The sequence below is a fragment of the Nyctereutes procyonoides genome, unplaced genomic scaffold (genome assembly GCF_905146905.1).
Source record: "Nyctereutes procyonoides isolate TBG_1078 unplaced genomic scaffold, NYPRO_anot_genome, whole genome shotgun sequence".
Lineage (NCBI taxonomy): Eukaryota > Metazoa > Chordata > Mammalia > Carnivora > Canidae > Nyctereutes > Nyctereutes procyonoides.
In genome coordinates, this window is record NW_026575131.1 from 44,406,161 (window position 1) to 44,426,127 (window position 19,967).

General features: G+C 46.6%; 1 protein-coding gene across 2 annotated transcripts in view; it reads right to left on the reverse strand.

Moving 5' to 3' along the window:
- The window catches only part of UPF1 (UPF1 RNA helicase and ATPase), a 37,533-nt gene extending 32,340 nt beyond the window's left edge, over nt 1–5,193 (reverse strand). For both annotated transcript variants that reach the window (XM_055342975.1, XM_055342974.1), the window contains exon 1: nt 4,699–5,193. In XM_055342975.1, the coding sequence (XP_055198950.1) occupies nt 4,699–4,929 (231 nt within the window). In that variant the 5' untranslated portion in view covers nt 4,930–5,193. The remainder of the gene's footprint in view (nt 1–4,698) is intronic.
- Nucleotides 5,194–19,967: the final 14,774 nt, after the last annotated feature.

Genomic DNA, 19,967 nt, shown 5'->3' on the forward strand with positions numbered 1-19,967 from the left:
GCAGCCAGGACTATGGTATTAAAGACTAAGCTAGCAACTCTTTAGCCAAGTATTTTACTAGCCAAGTATCTTACCAGTTGAATAGGAAAAACAAGCCCAAGTGTACTCAGCACTACAACTGATGGGGGAACCAAACTGGCACAGCTGGTAGGGAGACTCTTCATCTTAGGGTAATGACTTCAAGCCCCATGTTGGGCGGAACCTACTTTAAAAAAAAAAAAAAAAAAAAGGATGCCTGGGTGGGTCAGTGGTTGAGCATCTGCCTTCAGCTCAGGGTGTGATCAGGAGGTCCCGGAATCAAGTCCCACATCAGGTTCCCTGCATGGAGCCTGCTTCTCCCTCTGCCTCTGTCCCTGCCTCTCTCATGAATAAATAAATAAAATCTTTAAAAAAGAAAAAAAAGACAACTGATGAAGAGCCCCTGTTTACCTGCTGATGGTCACTGGGGTTGTCCCAGTCTAAGGCTCTCATAAACAAAGCAGGTATAAGTACTCAGAGCAGCCCCAGGTGTAGACAACTGTCTTTGTTTCTCTGCTGGGCCACAGAGGTGTGAACCATTCTACCAGCAAGGTATGACTGTTTCAAGTGGTTTTCCAGCCTTTTTTTTTTTTTAATTTTTATTTATTATTTATGATGGTCAGAGAGAGAGAGGCAGAGACACAGGCAGAGGGAGAAGCAGGCTCCATGCACCAGGAGCCTGACGTGGGATTCGATCCCGGGTCTCCAGGATCACGCCCTGGGCCAAAGGCAGGCGCCAAACCGCTGTGCCACCCAGGGATCCCTTAAAGAATCTAAGCCACTCTTATGAGTGGGTAGTGATATCTCCACATGGTCTTGAGTTTCACTGAGGTATAACTGACATACAATCAACAGTGCATGTTTAAAGGATACAATTTTATAAATTGACAAACATCCATGTATGTAAACACCCACAATCAAGATAATGAACATATCACCGAGTCTTCTTATGCCCTCTGTCATCCTTCCCTTTTTTTCTCCCTCCCCCAACCACTAATCTGCCTTTTATCACTATTAGTTAGCACTTTCTAGAGCCTTATATGAACAGAGTAAGAATCACAGGTATATACTCTTTGTCAGAATGCTTCTTTTACTCAGTGTAATTATTCTGAGATGCATCCACATCATTGTGTGTATTAATATTTCATTCCTTTTTTTTTTTTTTAGCTGGGTAGTGTACCCAACTCTTAGATTTCTTTTTTTTTTTAAGATTTATTTTTAAAACATAACAAAGATTTATTTATTTATTTATTTATTTATTTATTTATTTATTTATTTATTTATTTATTTATTTATTCACGATAGGCAGAGACACAGGCAGAGGGAGAAGCAGGCTCCACGCTGGGAGCCCGAAGTGGGACTCGATCCCAGGACCCCAGGATCACGCCCTGGGCCAAAGGCAGGCGCTAAACCGCTGAGCCACCCAGGGATCCCCAGATTTCTACCATAATACCTATATTTGAAGAAAACTTGAGAGTACTGACCATCAAAAGGAAATATTCCAACGACTGTAACACCAGCTATTATGCAAAGCACTTCTGAAATTACCTTTCCCTGCCCGTTGAGGGGTGGGGGAATGGCCCAGCAAAGTCAGATAATCAAAAGAAAATGGTCCCTTGTGTCTTAAGGACACTTGACAGGGCTATGTCAGCCTTGTCATCCTAGGATCTCAAAGGCTCCTACTCTGGCAGTGACACACATTCTGCCTCTAAACAAGCTTTCAAAAAAAAAAAAAAAAAAAAGGGGGGGGGAAATAAACAAGCTTTCAGGTAAAACCAACTGAGCATCGGGCAGCCCAGGTGGCTCAGCAATTTAGCGCCGCCTTCGGCCCAGGTTGTGATCCTGGAGACCGGGGATCGGGTCCCACGTCGGGCTCCCTGCATGAAGCCTGCTTCTCCCTCTGCCTGTGTCTCTGTCTCTGTCTCTCTCTCTCTCTCTCTGTGTGTGTCTCACATGAATAAATAAATAAAATCTTAAAAAAAAAAAACTGAGCAAAACTGGTATCAAATGTGGCTGCACGTTGGGAAACAATCTGGCAGCTCCTGGAAGGGTTACCCACAGAGCTACCACACAACCCAGCAATTTCACCTACAGCCACACAGAAACTTGTACACAAGCGTTCACAGCAGCATTATTTATAATAGCTAAAAGTGGAAACAACCCAAATATCCACCAATAGATGAATGAATAAATAAAATGTGGTCTGTTTATACTGTGAAATATTCAGTCACAGAAACAAATGGGAGTAGACATGTGTTACATGGATGAACCTTGAAAACATGCCAGACACAGAAGACCATATATTGTCATTTCTATCAAATGTCCACAGTAGGTAAACCCAAGACATTAAGATTAGAGGTTGCCTGGGGTTGGAGAACGGAGGACCAACAGGCTAAGAGCTGTGGGGTTTCTTTTTAGGGTGATGAAAAATGTCCAAAAATTGATTATGGAGATGGCTGCACAACTGGGAATATACTAAAAGGTACGGAACTGTATACTCTAAACTGGCAAACCATACGGTGTTATGAATTCTATCTCAGGAAAGCTGTGAAACAGAAGTGGCTGCACAGCATTTGATAAGTCACAGCCACTTATCCAATAAGATAAAATCAAAAGGCATTCAGAATGGGTTTTTGAGTCTTTCTGGAAGCCCCATCGTACAGTTAGCTATACAGCCAACTCCTGAGGACAAATAAGGAAAATCCCAAATGTTGCAGGCAGCCAATGCCACCAACTGGCACAGGAAATAATCAACTTTTTTCCACTTTCCAATTCTATTCAGACTTTCCTGCCTCCAAACTTAGGGCCTTCTCTTGCAATAAAAAGGATATTCCCCAAACACAAAAGTTAAGCTACAGGTGAGTGGATCAGAGTTAATTAAAGGCAAGGAAGGGTAAATAAATCCTTTTGATGTCATGAGAACTCAAATGAGCTAAACTGCAACTTTTACCTAATTTGGAGAGTTTAAGGCTCTTGTTTTACATAGATCAGTGTCCAGGTGCAGAAAAATAGATCATTTCAACTTAAAGAGCAGGACACACCCTACAATTAATCACACAGAACTGCAAGGACAATACTAGAAGTCAGAGCTGCTGCTTTATATTAGTTACAGTTTAAAAAGAATTTGCAATAAAACAATTACCTTTCCCAATCCTGAGCTGCCATGAATCCTGGCACATTGCTCAATGGAGAGATTTTTCTCCTTAGCCTTCTGGCCATGCTGGACACAAGTTATAGACGGTGCTAACCGGTCCACCCAAACATGAGGCCAGGTTTCACATATGTTTAAAAGTAACAAAACTTCTATACTCCCTTTTTACAGCTGTGGAAACAAGTCTACAGAACATGAAACTACAGGTGTTATGAGCTGCCAGCCGCTCATTCATTTCTCCAGGCAAACTCTCTCCTCTCTACCTTCCTCCACCATATGTAAACCAAACTGAAAAAACATACATACTTGCACACCTGTTCTCCCTGATGCTCCACCCAACAGGCATCTATTTTTAAGGAATCTGAGGTTAGAATGAGTCAAATGTTTTCTGCTTCTATTAGGGGCTAAAAGAAAATCCAAGTGGGTGGTCTACCCACGGGAGTGACTCAATCAACTAGAATGCAAGCCCTCCTCCCCCAAGGACAGTCTGAGCTCACACTGGATGAGATGGTGTGGCTCCCCCAGCCCTGACGGTGGGTCCTCATACCAAGGGACACCTGTGACAAGGTATCCCAGCCCAAGACCCCAGCCAGTCCCCTCTGCCACACCAGAGCAGGGACCTAGGTTCAGGAAGTGTAAGTGTGATACTTCCCATAACCCAAACTTAAAATATCCAAGTAGCTTTCCCCTAAACATTCACTAAAAACATTCATTAAAAACAAAATTTTCCAACGTGGCAGTACCATTTATGTAAAACCCACTAGCACTACCCCATTGGAGGAACAAACTCAAATCTAACTTTTCCAAGGCAGGGCTGTGGAGTTACATAACAGGTCGGTTTCAGCAACAGGCAATACAAGGAGGAAAAACAAAACGCAACCTGTCTCTTGAATAATCTTAATAGCCAACGAGTATGGGGGTCTCGATAGGTGGCAAAAAATCGGTTTCTGCTGCAGGAGCTTCGACCCTCTCCTCTCCAGCGTCCCAGGGCCCGGGGAAATTTGAACCCGCGGCTCAGTAAGCATGATTGGGGGGGGGGGGGGCGGTGCTGGGACCACAGGTGGGGGCGTGGGGCAGGGAGGACGGATCGGCCAGTGGGGGAACCCAGGCAGATCACTCCGGCGCTGGCTTGAGCAGGGCACGAACGCAGCAGGAGGGAAACTCGGGGACAGGTCATCCCCAACCTGGCCAGGGACCGACCGACGGCAGGTCACCTCGGACACGCCCGGAAGGGACCTCGGGCAGGTGACCTAAGATGCGGCCTGAGGTAGATCCTGAGCAGATCACCCGGACCCAACCACAGCCGGACTCCAAACAGAACTACCCAGGCCCAGCTGGAGACGGAGAACCGGGGCAGGTTACTCCGGGCCCGGCCGGAATGGGAGACTCGAGGAAGGTCAGCCCGGGCCGGGCCTGAGTCGGGGACCCGAGACAGGTTACTCCGGACCCGGCCAGAGGGCAGGACCCCGAGCAGGCTCCCGGGCGCCGCGGCCCAGCCCGGGCTTCCGGCGCCGCCATGTGCCGCTCACCTGCGCGTCCAGCTGTCCGGCCGCAGCGCCCGCGCCCGCGCCGACCGGGCCGCCCGCGCCACCTCCTCCGGGGCCGCCGGGGCCACCCGGGGGCGTCTGCGTCTGACTGGGGAGGGTGAAGTCGGTGAACTCGAACTCCGAGCCCTGTGTGTCGGCGCCGAGCAGCTCGGCTTCCTCGGTGTCCAGGAAGGTGAGCGTCTGAGAACTGGGCCCGTACGCCTCCACGCTCATGGCGCCGCCGAGTAGGGCCCTCAGGCCGGCTCCGCGCCGCACTCGAGCCCGCCGCCGCGCTGAGGCCTAGGCCGCAGGCCTCGGGCCACCACCGCTGCCGCGCCCACGCTCCTGAACCGGACTGAAACGCCCTCCGCGGCGCGAGCTGGGCCAAGAGCCACGCGTGCCGAGCCTCCGCTGCTGCCGCCGAGCCCCTCAGCGCCTCTGCTCCCCTCGGAGCCGCCCGCCGCTTGCAGCCCCCGGCAGGAACCGCCGCCGCTGCCGCTGCCGTGCGCGTGCGCGAGCCCGACGCCGGCGCAGGTGCGCGTGCGCGAGCCCGACGCCGGCGCAGGCGCGCGCGCTCCTCGCGGACGCCTCCAACCGCGCCCGGACGCCCGCAGCTGAGCGCGCCGGCGGAACACTCAGAGCGCACGCGCAGGGGGCGGGTCTTGTAACCGCCGTCGCGGCGGCCGCACGAGGACGTGGTCCCGCCCCAACCGCTGTTCAGCGGCGCGGGGCGGCGAGACCGAGGTAGTTGCACCGGTGCGGTGGCTACAGTGCCTCACGTGAATTGAGCACTACCAGGTTGCTTTACAAAGGTGGTCTCGGAACACCCAGTTGAGGATGCTTGGCAGGGACAGTGTACCTCCATCTCTGGGAGAAGCTCCCTGGGCCTCAATTTCCCCATCTGTAAAATGGGGGTCCTGGCATAGCACAGATAGATGCTCAGTATTCGTTTGAATAAAAGAATGGGGACAGTCCTTAGCATGGAGGTTGGCCACAGGGCAATGGTGGTTGCTGCTGCTTCGGACGATAATCATAATAACAATAATCCCAATTATTAATATAGTAATTATTACATTAGCTATAATAATATATTGTAATTATAGGTTACATTAATTATAATTGCATAATTAATAATTTTTAATCTTATTATTCAGAGGCTATACCAAAGTGATTGGGAGTGCTTGCTTTGGGGTGAAATCCTGACCTGGACACCTGCTAGCTGTGTGATTTTGTACAAGTGACTTCACTTCTCTGAGTCTAGAGTTTCCACCCCTGGGAAAGGGAAATACTATCCATTAAGATGGGATGAAGAAGCGCTTCTGGATGGCTCTCTGTGTGGAGCCTGTCACTTGATCTCTGGGTGATGAGTTCGAGCTCCACGTTCCATGTAGAGATTGCTTAAAAATAAAATCTTTTTTAAAATGTTGGGGAAGGGATCCCTGGGTGGCGCAGCGGTTTGGCGCCTGCCTTTGGCCCGGGGCGCGATCCTGGAGACCGGGGATCGAATCCCATATCCGGCTCCCGGTGCATGGAGCCTGCTTCTCCCTCTGCCTGTGTCTCTGCCTCTCTTTCTCTCTCTCTCTCTGTGTGTGTGACTATCATAAATAAATAAATTTTAAAAATAAATAAAATGTTGGGGGAAAAAAAGTGAGATGAAGAATACATGCACTACTATTCACTTCCTGAAGTATTTATAAAAAAAAATTTCAACATGCACAGAAGTTGGCTTGTTCACATTACACAATCTTTCCCAAGGGGAGAATAATGCCCCGACACAGTAGGTGCTCAGTAAAAGTTTGTCCAAGTTCAGCTACTGGTTTATTAACTTCAAGCCTCAGCTTCCTTTTTTATATAGTGACTGGGAAAACCTCTCCACATCCACTTCCCTTTTTGTTGCAAGATTCTGGGGCCTTCTAAATAACTGAAGTCAGTTCACAGGGCTCCTGGTTTGCACAGCTACACTAAAAGTTCCTGATTCTGCATGGTTTCTCGTTTTCCAATATTCCTGTCATTACATGATAAGAGATTCCTTTTTCTTTCTTTACATCTTTTCTGGCCTCCTACTATGCACTAAAATGTGGGAATAGAGAAATTAAATAATTAGGTTCCCAGAAAAACAGAGTTTAAGAGGAAATTCCAACAAGCCAATGGATGGTTTCAATAAAACACAAAGTCCTCTTTGGAATAGTCAATTGAATTGATAGAAGCATTTAAGACCAATCTGGTAACACCTATCACAGATTTAAATGCCTTTTCCTCCCCTCCTTTGACTTAGCATTTCCACTTCTAAAGATTTCCTCTTTATTTTTTAGGTACAGTCACATTTGCAAAATGACATTTTGGATGATATACTAAAACATTATTGAAAATGAAGGTGGTAGCGGAGGAATTGTGGGGGAGGGGGGGAAGATAGAGCCATATAGAAAACTAGTAGCAGCATGGCAGAAATAAGTCCTTATCTGGAATTACTTAAATGTAAGTAGATTAGGGCCACCTGGGTGGCTCAGTGGTTGATTCTGGGGTTCTGGGATCGAGTTCCACTTCAGGCTCCTTGCAGGGAGCCTACTTGTCCCTCTGCCTATGTCTCTGCCTCTCTCTGTCTCTCATGAATACATAAAATCTCTTTAAAAAAAAAAAAAAGAGGGACACCTGGGTGGCTCAATGGTTGAACATTTGCCTTTGGGCTCGGGTCATGATCCTGGGGACCTGGCATTGAGTTCTGCAGCGGGCTCCCTGTGGGGAGCCTGCTTCTCCCTCTGCCTGTGTCTCTGCCTGTCTCTGTGTGTCTCTCATGAATAAATACGATCTTAAAAAAAAAAAAAAGGCGGGGGGGGGGGGGGGCGGGGAATCCCTGGGTGGCTCAGTGGTTTGGCGCCTGCCTGTCGTTGTGTCGTTGGCCGGGGCGCGATCCTGGAGTCCCAGGATCCAGTGCCGCGTCGAGCTCACGGCATGGAACCTGCTTCTCCCTCCTCCTGTGTCTCTGCCTCTTTCTCTCTCTCTCTGTTCTATCATAAATAAATAAATAAATCTTAAAAAAAAAAAAAGGCAGAGATTGTCAGATGGATTTAAAAAAACAATCCAACTAGGGGCACCTGGATGAAGAGTCTGACTTTGTTTTGTTGTTGTTATTGATGTTTGTTTGTTTAAAGATTTTTTTGTTGTTGTTGTTTAAAGATTTTATTCATGAGAATAATGAGCATTTGACTTTGGCTCAAGTCATGACCTCAGGGTCCTGGGAAAAAGCCCCAAGTCAGGCTCCCTGCTCAGCTGGAAGCCTGCTTCTCCCTCTCCCTTTGCCCCTCCCCTGGCTCATGTTCATTCTCTCTCTCTCTCTCTCAAATAAGTAAAATCTTTTTTAAAATGAAAATAAATAGGGACCCCTGGGCGGCTCAGCGGTTGAGTGTCTGCCTTTGGCTCAGGGCATGATCCCAGGATCTAGGATCAAGTCCCACATCAGGCTCCCCGCATGGAGCCTACTTCTCCCCCTGCATATGTTTCTGTTTCTCTCTCTGTATGTCTCTCATAAATAAATAAATAAAATATTTTTAAAAATATAAATAAATAAAATATTTTAAAAACCGATCCAACTAGATGCTGTCTACAAGAGACTCACTTTATTTTTTTTTAATTTTTTTTATTTATTTATGATAGTCACACAGAGAGAGAGAGAGGCAGAGACACAGGCAGAGGGAGAAGCAGGCTCCATGCACCGGGAGCCCGATGTGGGATGCAATCCCGGGTCTCCAGGATCACGCCCTGGGCCAATGGCAGGCGCCAAACCGCTGCGCCACCCAGGAATCCCTATTTTTTAATTAACATTTTATTTTATTAAGATTTTATTTAGATTTCATCTATTAGGAAGATATGATAATTATAAAGATGTATGCACCTAACAACAAAGTCCCAAAATACATAAAGCAAATTGGGATAAAATTGAAAGGAGAAATAAACAATTTAATAGTAATTGTGGTTTACAATAGAGAAAAGAAGTCAAAGACTTACCAGAGATTGAAATGTTAGAGTGGATTGTCATTTAAGATCACCCTCAGAGGGTCCAGATGACACACCTTTCAGCATGACTGTGAGAAGTGAATTTGTGGGGGCAGGGGTAGAGGGGAGCCTCAGCATCCTTGAAGAGCTCTCTGATCACTCAACTTTGTAGACCAGAGCTTACAGTGGCAACTGTTGCCATTGAATTGGGAAACCTAAATGTAGTGAGAGTAATTGGACTTTGGAGTGGTAGGAGCCCAGTAGTGGCATTCAACAACCAAAGGCAAGGTAGATGTGGTTACCAAAATGGATAGCAGAGTCAAAGGAGCCATCAGAATAGTCTAAGCAATAGACTATTCTGTATTTTGGACTAGTTGATCATGGTACTCCCAGAAGTAAAATCGATGGGAAGCTTACTAAATTCTTTTTTTTTTAATTTTTTTTATTCATGATAGGCACACAGTGAGAGAGAGAGAGAGGCAGAGACACAGGCAGAGGGAGAAGCAGGCTCCATGCACCGGGAGCCCAATGTGGGATTCGATCCCGGGTCTCCAGGATCGCGCCCTGGGCCAAAGGCAGGCGCCAAACTGCTGCGCCACCCAGGGATCCCAGCTTACTAAATTCTTATTTGTTCTGTATAAGCAGAAGAGTTCTAGATCGAGTGAAAAAAAAAATCTTGAACCATCAAAACAGAGAGCCACAGACCCTCCATCTACTTCTGGACTTGAGCCAGTTCACAAACCCAAGTCCCTTGAATAAAAAGGGAAGGCTGAGGAAGGACTCCAGTACACTAGTGAAAACTACACTATTAATCTTTCAGTCTCTCCCATGGGACCCACGGCCCTTTACTAGCGTGACTGTGTGTTGGGGAAACTGCAATAATCAGGCCTTTCAGGGATTACTGGAAACTGGCTCTGAATGACACTAATTCCAGGAGACCCAAAATGTCACTGCTGTACACCAGTCAGAGTAGGGCCTTCTGGAGGTGAGATATGGGTCCAGTGAGTCCCCAAACCCATCCTGTGCTTATTTCCCCGGTTCTAGAATGCACAATTGGAATAGATAAACTTAGCAGAATCTTCACATAAGTTCCCTGAGCAATGTTTTGGTTTTTTTTTTTTAAGATTTTATTTATTCATTCATGAGAGACAGAGAGAGGCAGAGACACAGGCAGAGGGAGAAGCAGGCTCCATGCAGGGAGCCCGACGCGGGACTCGATCCCGGGACTCCAGGATCACTCCCTGGGCCAAAGACAGGCACCAAACCGCTGAGCCACCCAGGGATCCCTCTGAGTAATGGTTTTTATGGTGGAAATAGCAAAGGGAAAGCCACTAGAATTGTCTCTACTAAGAAAATGGTAAAACTGAAGCAATCCTGCACTCGTGGGATTCCGGAGATTGGTGCCACCACCAATGACCTGAAAGATGCAGGAGTGGTAATTCTTACTACATTCCCATTCACCTCTCCTCTGTGGCTTGTGCAGAGGATGGAGCTTGCAGAATTACAGTGGATTATTGCAAGCTTAACCAGGTTGTAACTCCAACTGCAGCTGTTCTATCAATGTGGTTTCATTGCTTAAGCAAATTAACACACCCCCTGGTACCTGGTGTGTAGCTATTGGGCTGGCAAATGTCTTTTCCTCCAATCCTATCCATAAGGCCCACCAGAAGTAGTTTGCTTTCAGCTGGCAAAGCCAGAAGTACACCTTCACTGTCCCATCTCAGGGGTATATCAACTCTCCAGCCTTATGTCATAATTTAGGTATTGGGAATCTTGATTGTCTTTCCCTTCCACGGGGTACCACACTAGGCCATTACATTGATAGCATTGTGTTGATTGAGCCTAGTGAGTAAGGAGAAAATCCTCCAGATTTATTGGTAAGATAGTCACATATCAGAAGATGGGAAGTAAATCTGACAAAATTTCAGAGACCCTCTACCTCAGTGAAATTTCTAGAGATCCAATGGCGTGAGAGATATAAGGTGAAGGATAAGTTGTCACATCTGGCCCCTACCACAACCAAAAAAGAGGCACAACACCTAGTGGGCCTCTTTGATCTTGGAGGCAAACAGATTCTTCATTTGGGTGTGCTCCTGTGGCCTGTTTACTGGGTGACTCAGAAAACTTAGTTTTAAGGGGAGGCCCGGAGCACATGAAGGCTTTGCAACAGGCCCAGGCTGCCTTGCAACTTGTTCTGCCACTTGAGCCATGAGATCCAGCAATTACAATGGTGCTCTAAGTGGCAGTGGCTGATAGGGATGCCATAAGTGAACCACAGTGCAGGCCCTTAGGATTTGGGAGCAAACCCCTGCCATCCTCTGCAGATAACTACCTTCCTTTTGTAAAACAACTTTAGGCCTGCTACTGGGCCTTAGTAAGAACTGAATACTTCACCATGGGCCACAAAGTTACCACATGACCTGAGCTACCTATCATGAACTTGATATTGTCTGACACATCAACCTGTGAAGGTGGGTATGCACAGCAACACTCAATGGTAGTGGTAAAAATATAAGATCTGGTCCAAGCAGATCCCAAAAGCACAAATAAGAAGCTGCAAGAAGTAGCCCAAACGCCCATGGTCCCCACCTGTGCTATGTTGCCTTCTGTCTCCTATATCTGTGTCTACAGCTTCATGTGAAGTTTATTATGAACATGATCAGCTAACAGAGGAAGCGATCTTTTTTTTTTTTTTTTTTTTTAAGATTTTATAGGGATCCCTGGGTGGCTCAGTGGTTTAGTGCCTGCCTTCAGCCCAGGACATGATCCTGGAGTCCCCAGGGTTGAGTCCCACATCAGGCTCCCTACATGGAGCCTGCTTCTCCATCTGCCTGTGTCTTTGCCTCTCTCTGTGTGTCTCTCATGAATAAATAAATAAAATCGTTAAAAAAAATAAAAAGATTATTTATTTATTGGGATGCCTAGGTGGCTCAGCAGTTGAGAGTCTGCCTTCGGCTCAGGGCAGGATTCTGGAGTTCTGGCATCGAGTCTCACATCGGGCTCCCTGCATGGAGCCTGGTTCTCCCTCTGCCTATGTCTCTGCCTCTCTCTTTCTGTGTCTCTCATGAATAAATTTTTTAAAATAAAGATTTATTTTATTTATTTAAATAAATCTTAAAATGAATATTTATTTATTTATTCATGAAAGGGAGAGACAGAGACAGAGCACGGGCAATGGGGAGGGGCAGAGAGATAGAAGCAGACTCCCCCTGCTAAGCAGGGAACCCTACTTGGGGCTCAATCCCAGGAGCCTGGGTTCATGATCCAAGCCAAAGGCAGATGCTTAACCCACTGAGCCACCCAGACACCCCTAGAGGAAGATATCTTAGACCTGGATTATACAATATACAGGCCCCACCTAAAGGGGACAGCTGCAACACTACCATCCCTCTGGGACATCCCTGAAGGACAATGGTGAAGGGAAGTCCTCCCAGTGGGCAAAACTTCAAGCACTTAGTTGTTCATTTTGCTTGGAAGGAGAAATGGCCAAACATGCAATTTTATACTGATTTATGGGCTGTTGCAAATGGTTTGTTTGGATGGTCAGAGAATTGGAAGGAAGACGATCGGAAAATTCATGACAAAGAAATTTGGGAAAGAAGTATGTGACTAGACCTCACTGAATGGGAGGAAGTGTGAAGATATTTATGTGCCGTGTGAATGCTTACCAAAGAGTGACCTCAGCAGAGGAGGATTTTAATAGTCAAGTGGATAGGATAACCTGTACCATGGATTCCAGGCAGGCTCTTTCCCCAGCCACCCCTGCTATTGCCCAGTGGGCTCATGAACCATGTGGCCGTGTGGCAGGAATGGAAGTTATGCAGGGGCTCAGCATCATGAACTTTCTGACTCACCAAGGCCGATCTGGCTATGGCCACTTCTGAGTGCCCAGCCTGCCAGGAGCAGAGACCAACCCTGAGCCCCCGGGATGGCAACATTTCCTGAGGTGATCAGCCAGATACCTAGTGGCAGGTTGAGTACAATTGTTCCATTATGGGAAAGAGCATTTTGTCCTACCAGACAAATGGAATTGCCTATGGAATTGTCTTCCCCGCATGCAATGTTTCTGCCAAAACTACTGTCTGTGGACTTACCGAAGGCCTTATCCACCATCATGGTGTTCCTCGTGGCGTTCCTTCTGACCAAGGAACTCACTTTTCAGGAAATAAAGCACAGCGATGGATCCATGCCAATGGAATTCACTGGTTTTCCCATGTGTCCCACCACCCTGAAGCAGCTGGTTTGGTAGTGCAGTGGGATAGACATTTGAAGACTTGGGCTCAGTGCCAACAAGGTAGCATTACATTGTAGGCTGGGGCACGGTTCTCCAGGAGTCTGCATATGCTCCGAATCAGCATCCAATCTATGGTGCTATTTTCCCAACCAGGACTCAAGGATCCAGGAATCGAGAGGTGGCGATGGGAGTGGCACCACTCACTATCACCCCTAGTGACCCACTAGCAAAGTTTCTGCTTCCTGTCCCTATGACTTGATGCTTTCCTGGCCTACAGGTCTTCATTTTAAAGGGAGGAACACGGGGATCCCTGGGTGGCTCAGTGGTTTAGCACCTGCCTTTGGCTTAGGGCGTGATCCTGAAGTCCGGGGATCAAGTCCCACGTCGGGCTCCCTGCATGGAGCCTGCTTGTGCTTCTGCCTGTGTCTCTGCCTCTCTTCTCTCTCATGAATAAAAAAAAAAAAAAAAAAAAAAAAAAAAGGAGGAATGCTTAGACCAGGAGAAACAATGATCCCACTGAGCTGCAAGTTAAGATGACCACTTGGCCACTCTAGGTTCTTCATGCCTTGGAATTAACAGGTAAAGAAGGGAATTACTGGGGCACCTGGGTGGCTCAGTTGGTTAAGCTTCTGCCTTTGGCTCAGGTTGTGATCTCAGGGTCCTGGGAAAGAGCTCCACATCAGGCTCTCTGCTCAATGGCAAGTCTGCTTCTCTCTCTCCTTCTCCCTCTCACTCTCTCAAATAAATAAAAGAAAGAAAGAAAGAAAGAAAGAAAGAAAGAAAGAAAGAAAGAAAGAAAGAGTTCCTGTGCTGGCTAGAGTGATTGATCCTGACCATCAAGGGGAAATGGCCAGTGACTCTGCAGTGTAAGTAAGGAAGAGCATGTCTGGAATATAGGAGATCCCCGAAGTTATCTCTTGGTATTACCATGCCCTTAGTGTTACCATTAAGGTCAATGAAAATTACAATGCAATTTGGCCAGGATCACCCATGGCCCTTCAGGCATGAAGATTTGGCTCGCATGATCACTCAGGTGCTTGCCGAGGGCAAAGGGAATATGAAATGGGTGGTGCCCATTGGCTATGCCCCCATGGTCAGTTACAGAAATGAGGACTGTAATTGTCATAAGTATTTGTTTCCCTCTTCTGTTATGAATGTGTGTGTATAATGTAGATAGCAAATATCTATGTTCTCTTCCTTCTCTTATCCTCTTCTCATGTGACATGATGTATTGACGTTACATCAGAGCATCTAAGACTTGTTGTCTCTCATGAATGAATAAATGAAATATTAAAAAAAAAAGAGGTGGACTTATGACAGTTAATTTTCTGTGTCAACCTCATTAGGCCACGGTACCTAGATGTTTGGTCAAACATTGTTTTAGGTGTCTCCATGAAGGTATTTTTTAGGTGAGATGAACAGATAAATCAGCAGACTTTGTGTAAAGCAGATTCCTCTTCATAGTATGGGTCGTCCTTATCCAATCAGTTGAAGGCCTTAATAGAAAAAGACTGGCCTCAAGAAAAAAGGAATTTTGCCAGGAAACTGCCTTTAGACTCAAAGTGCAACCTTTCCTAGGTGTCTAGCCTACTCAGCAGGTTTTGAATCGGCCAAGCTTCCATAATCAAGTGAGCCAGCTGTCTGAAATGAAGTCTCAATCTCCCTCTCCCTCTCCCTCTCCCTCTCCCTCTCCCTCTCCCTCTCCCTCTCCCTCTCCCTCATTCCATCTCCCTCTACCTCTTTTCCTCTCTCTCACTTTCTGTTTTGTTGGGTCTGTTTTTCTGGAGAATCTTGATTCATCCACCATTCAATGGGGAAATACATTCTTTACAACAAATGATGCTAGGACAACTGGATATCCACCGGCAAAACAGAGAGCAAGATGGAGATAATTCAGAACCCTTTCTCACATAATATACAAAAATTAACTCAAAATGGATCCAAGATCTAAATGAAGAGCTAAAACCATTAAACTCTTAGAAGAAAACACAGGGGCTAATCTGTGTGATCTTGAAATAGACTGAAGTTTCTTAGACATTGACATTTAGTAAAAGCATCAGCAGCCAAAGAAAACTAGACCAATGAAGGGCTGGGCAGCCTGGGTGGCTCAGCAGTTAGTGCTGCCTTCAGCCCAGGGCTTGATCCTGGAGACCCGGGATTGAGTCCCACGTCAGGCTCCCTGCATGGAGCCTGCTTCTCCCTCTGTCTCTCTCTCTCTCTCTCTCTCTCTCTCTCTCTCTCTGTGTGTGTGTGTCTCTCATAAATAAATAAATAAAATCTCAAACAAAAAAGAAAATTGCAAACCTTTTTGTACCAAAGGACACCATGAAGAAAGGGAAAAGATAATTCACAGAATGCGTTGAATCGCTAATCCCCAAAGCGATGGTATTAGGAGGGAATAGGAGGGAATTAAAGGGTAGATGAAGTCATGAGGGTGGGGCCCTGACGACAGAATTTGTGTCCTTATAAGAAGAGACACCAGAGAGCATCATCTTGATAAAGTCTACCTTATCTGTTTTTCCTTTTGTTGCCTGTGCTTTTGGTGTCATTTCTAAGAGATTATTGCCAAATCCAAGGTCTCAGAGATTTATATGGTGTATATATACCACTATAAAAATACGGTGGGGACCCAACTTCATTCTTTGCATGTGGGCATCCAGAAGTCCCATCATCACCATCAGTTGAAGAAACTATTCTTTTTTCATTGAATTTCCTTGGCACCACCTTGTCCGTGTTTTTTTAGTGTTAAGTATGTGCCGTGCAATATTTGGAATATAAAGTATATTTTTAGGTTAAAAAATCATATTTTTTCCTGTTTTTTTCATATTTATAGGGTTTTAACATTTTTTCTTATTGGAGTTCAATTTGCCAACATATAGCATAACACCCAGTGTTCATCCCACCAAGTGCCCCCCTCAGTGCCTATCACCCAGTCACCCCAACCCCCCGCCCACTTCCCCTTCCACTAACCCTTGTTCATTTCCCAGAGTTAGGTGTCTCTCAAAATCATTATATGTTTATCTGAAATTCAAATTTACCCCGGGGAATCCCGTGTTTGTATTTGCTGAATCTGGCAACTCTATACTGGCATCTAGTGGGTAGAGGCCAGGGATGCTGCTACAAGTCCTACAACACCCAGGGCAAACTCCTCCCCCAGCCCCCAGGGAAATCCGGCCCAAAATGTTGAAAGTGCTGAGGTTGAGAAACAAACCCCTGCTGTGAAACAAACACAGGAGGATAGAGGTTAGCGTCACCTGACAACCAGCACCACAGCAACTCTGAGAGTAGGTGGCATTGGCCCATTTTCTAGGAGTGGAAACTGAGGCGCAGAGCAGGAAACACACTGTCTTTGAATCCAACACTGGGGGATAGGAGGTTGGGATTCATCTGGATACTCTTAAAAAAGTTGTCCAGGAGAAATTGTCCCGGAAGGAAACCTAGGAGCTTTTCAGAGGGGCCTGGGATGTCCTGTATGATGCAGTCATCTCAGATTGGAGGGGCTCGATCTCCAAGGACCCCACCCCACCCCCCACCAATTTCTCAGCTTGGGAAGGTCCTGGATGGTCCGAGGCATCTGCATTTTTTTAAGTTTTTTTTTTTTTAATTTATTCTTTGGGAGAGAGAGAAACTGCACGTTTGAGCGAGAGCAGGAGGAGGATGGGGACGGGGAGGGGCAGAGGCAGAGGAAGAAGCAGATTCCTTGCTGAGCAGGGGCTCGATCCCAGGACCCTGGGATCATGACCTGAGCTGAAGGCAGATGCTCAACCGACTGAGCCACCCAGGTGCCCCAGGCATCTGCATTTCAACACTAACCCGGAGGGCTTTTTTAAGATATGACATGGAAAGGATGAGAAATAAATAATGCTTGGTCTAGGCCATATTCTCATCCCTAGAGGTTCCGTGACCACTCTTGTTTACTTGGTTACTAGTCATTTTTAAAAACCCAACAAGCAATAATTAACGTTGGCCTCCTATAATAAGTTGGATGGTGTTCCTCCCAAAAAAAAAGAAAAAAAAAACGGCTGAGTCCTGACCCCCAGAACCTATGGATGTGACCTCATTTGGAAAACGGAAACTTAAAAAAAAGAAAGAAAGAAAAGAAAGAAAGAAAGAAAAGAAAGAAAGAAAGAAAAAGAAAACAGAACCTTGCAGAAGTACCTAAGTGAAGGACCTCCAGATAAGATCATCTTGGATTTAGGGTAGGCCCTAAATCCAATGACAGGTGTCCTTGTAAGAGACAGGAGAGGGACACTTGAGTGGCTCAGTGGTTGCACATCTGCCTTTGTCTCAGGGCATGATCCCAGGATCTGGGATCAGGTCCTACATCGGGCTGTCTGCAGAGAGCCTGCTTCTCCCCCTGCCTGTGTCTCTGCCTCTCTGTATCTCTCATGAATAAATAAATAAAATCTTAAAAAAGAGAGAGAAACAGGAGAGGAGACACATGCAGGGAGAAGGCCATGTGGACACAGAGGCAGAGATTGGAGTGATGTGGTTGCAAGTCTAAGAAGGTCTGGAGCCCCCACAGGCTGGGAGAGGCCAGTAAGTATCCCCCGTAGAGCCATTAGTGGGAGCATGGTCCCTCTGACTCCTTGTTCCTGAGTATCTGGCCTCAAGAAAGAGGAGAACAGGGGATCCCTGGGTGGCGCAGTGGTTTAGCGCCGGTCTTTGGCCCAGGGCGCGATCCTGGAGACCCGGGATCGAATCCCACATCAGGCTCCCGGTGCATGGAGCCTGCTTCTCCCTCTGCCTGTGTCTCTGCCTCTCTCTCTCTCTCTCTCTCTCTGTGACTGTCATAAAAAAAAAAAAAAAAAAATTAAAAAAAAAAAAAAAAAGAAAGAGGAGAACAGATTCCTGGGGTTAAAGCCACACAGTCTTTGGTGACTTGTTACAACAGCTCCATGGAACTAACACCCCCACCAAGCACCCTTCGCCTTGAATCCTCCATTCAACCCTTGTGCTCTATTTTTTTATACCTCTATTTGTCACTAAAAGTGCACATAGGACACCTGGGTGGCTCAGTCGGTTAAGTGTCTGACTCTTGATCTCAGCTCTTTTTTTTTTTAAGATTGTATTTATTTATTCATGAGAGACACAGAGGGAGATGTAGAGACATAGGCAGAGGGAGAAGCAGGCTCCATGCAGAGAGCCCGACTCGGAACTTGATCCCAGGACCCCAGGATCACACCCTGGGCTGAAGGCAGGTGCCAAACCGCTGAGCCACCGAGGCATCCCTCAGCTCAGGTCTTGATCTCAGGATTATGAGTTCAAGCCCCATGTTGGGCTCCATGGGTATAAAAAAAGTGTGTATATTTTTTAGTTGGATTGTGTTTAACTTTATAAAGGTCATCATGCTATCTGTGATTTTAGAGGGACTTACTCTTTTTCAGATGGTGATTCTATTTCTGAGCTGAGGCCGCTTTGACATCCATCCCTCAGGGCGTGCTTTTGATGGCTTTCTGACCTCATTCAGCGTGGAGGTAGATTCCAGGTTTGCCCGGCTGTGGACACCTCCAACACATCCCTCAATTGCTCTTGGGCAAATCGCAGGGCAAGTGAACATTCCACTGGCGGAGGAAGGACCAGCTGGCTTCAACACGTCCACCATAACACACCAGGACCACCACCCGGGAGATGAGATTCCTCCCGGTAGCCCCATTCCGACCACCCTGGGCATCATCTCAGTTGGTCACTTCTCCTAAACAATCGGATGCAAAGTGGTAGATGACGGAGATACTCGGCTTATTCTGATGCACCACTTTAAAAAATTAAATTTTTTTAAAAATTGAATTTAAAAAACTCACATAACATAAAATTTACCACTTCAGCAGCTCTAAGGTGGGCAATTCAGGGGTATTTAGTGCATTCACAGTGTTGTGCAACCATCAGCTCTATCTAGCTCCAGAATATTTCTATCACCTGAAAATGAAACCTGGTAACTTAAAAAAAAAATTTTTTTTAGATTTTATTTATTTATTCATGAGACACACACACACACACAGAGAGAGAGAGAGAGAGAGAGAGAGAGAGAGAGAGAGGCAGAGACACAGGCAGAGGGAGAAGCAGGCTCCATGCAGGGAGCCTGATGCGGGACTCGATCCCAGGACCCCAGGATCACGCCCTGAGCTGAAGGCAAAGGCTCAACCACTGAGCCACCTGGGCGTCCCGAAACCTGGTACCTTTAATGAGACTTCTGACCAAAACAAAGCTGCTGTCTAATGGGCATTTAACTTTTGTATGTTTTTCCTATTGGGGAGAAAACCGGAAGTTTTGTGTGTATGAGATGGAGGGTCCCCCACTGTAAAAGGAATATATTCTTTTTTTAAAGATTTATTTATTTATTTATTTATGAGAGACACAAAGAGGCAGAGACACAGGCAGAGGGAGAAGCAGGCTCCATGCAGGGAGCCCGATGTGGGACTCGATCCTGGGTCTCCAGGATCAGACCCTGGGCTGACAGCGTCACTTAAACCACTGAGCCACCCGGGCTTCCCAGGAATATATTCTTGATTGTTAGGAAAGAAAAAAATTGGACAGAACAGAAAAGTAGGATATAAGACCACTGGAACCTCACAACCCAGAACACAGTGTCAAGCGTGATCCCCTACTCCCACGCTCACAGGAAAAAAGCTGACACTAGCAAGTGCCGGCGAGGGTGGGAGGAACCAGAACTCACGTCCAGGCTGCTGGAAATGCAGAATGGTGCAGCCGCTTGTAAAGGCAGCTTGGCAGCTTCTGCAGGAGTTCATCATGGACCCACCACAGAGCCAGCCTTGCCCCTCCTTGGGGTTTCCTCGAGAGAAAGGAAAAGTAGGTCCATCGAGGGCCTGGTGCAACTCCTCACAGCAGCTTTATTTGTAATCGTCCTGTACTGGAACAACCGAACCATCCGTCATCGGGGTGATGGGTGACCCCACGATAAAATACTTCTCAAAGATGACAAGGTGTGGACTAAGGAGACTTGCCACAACACGGATGTACCTCCAGGGCGTTAGCCGAGTGAAAGAAGCCAGACCCAAAAGGCGACACACTGTGAGATTCCATTTCTTTG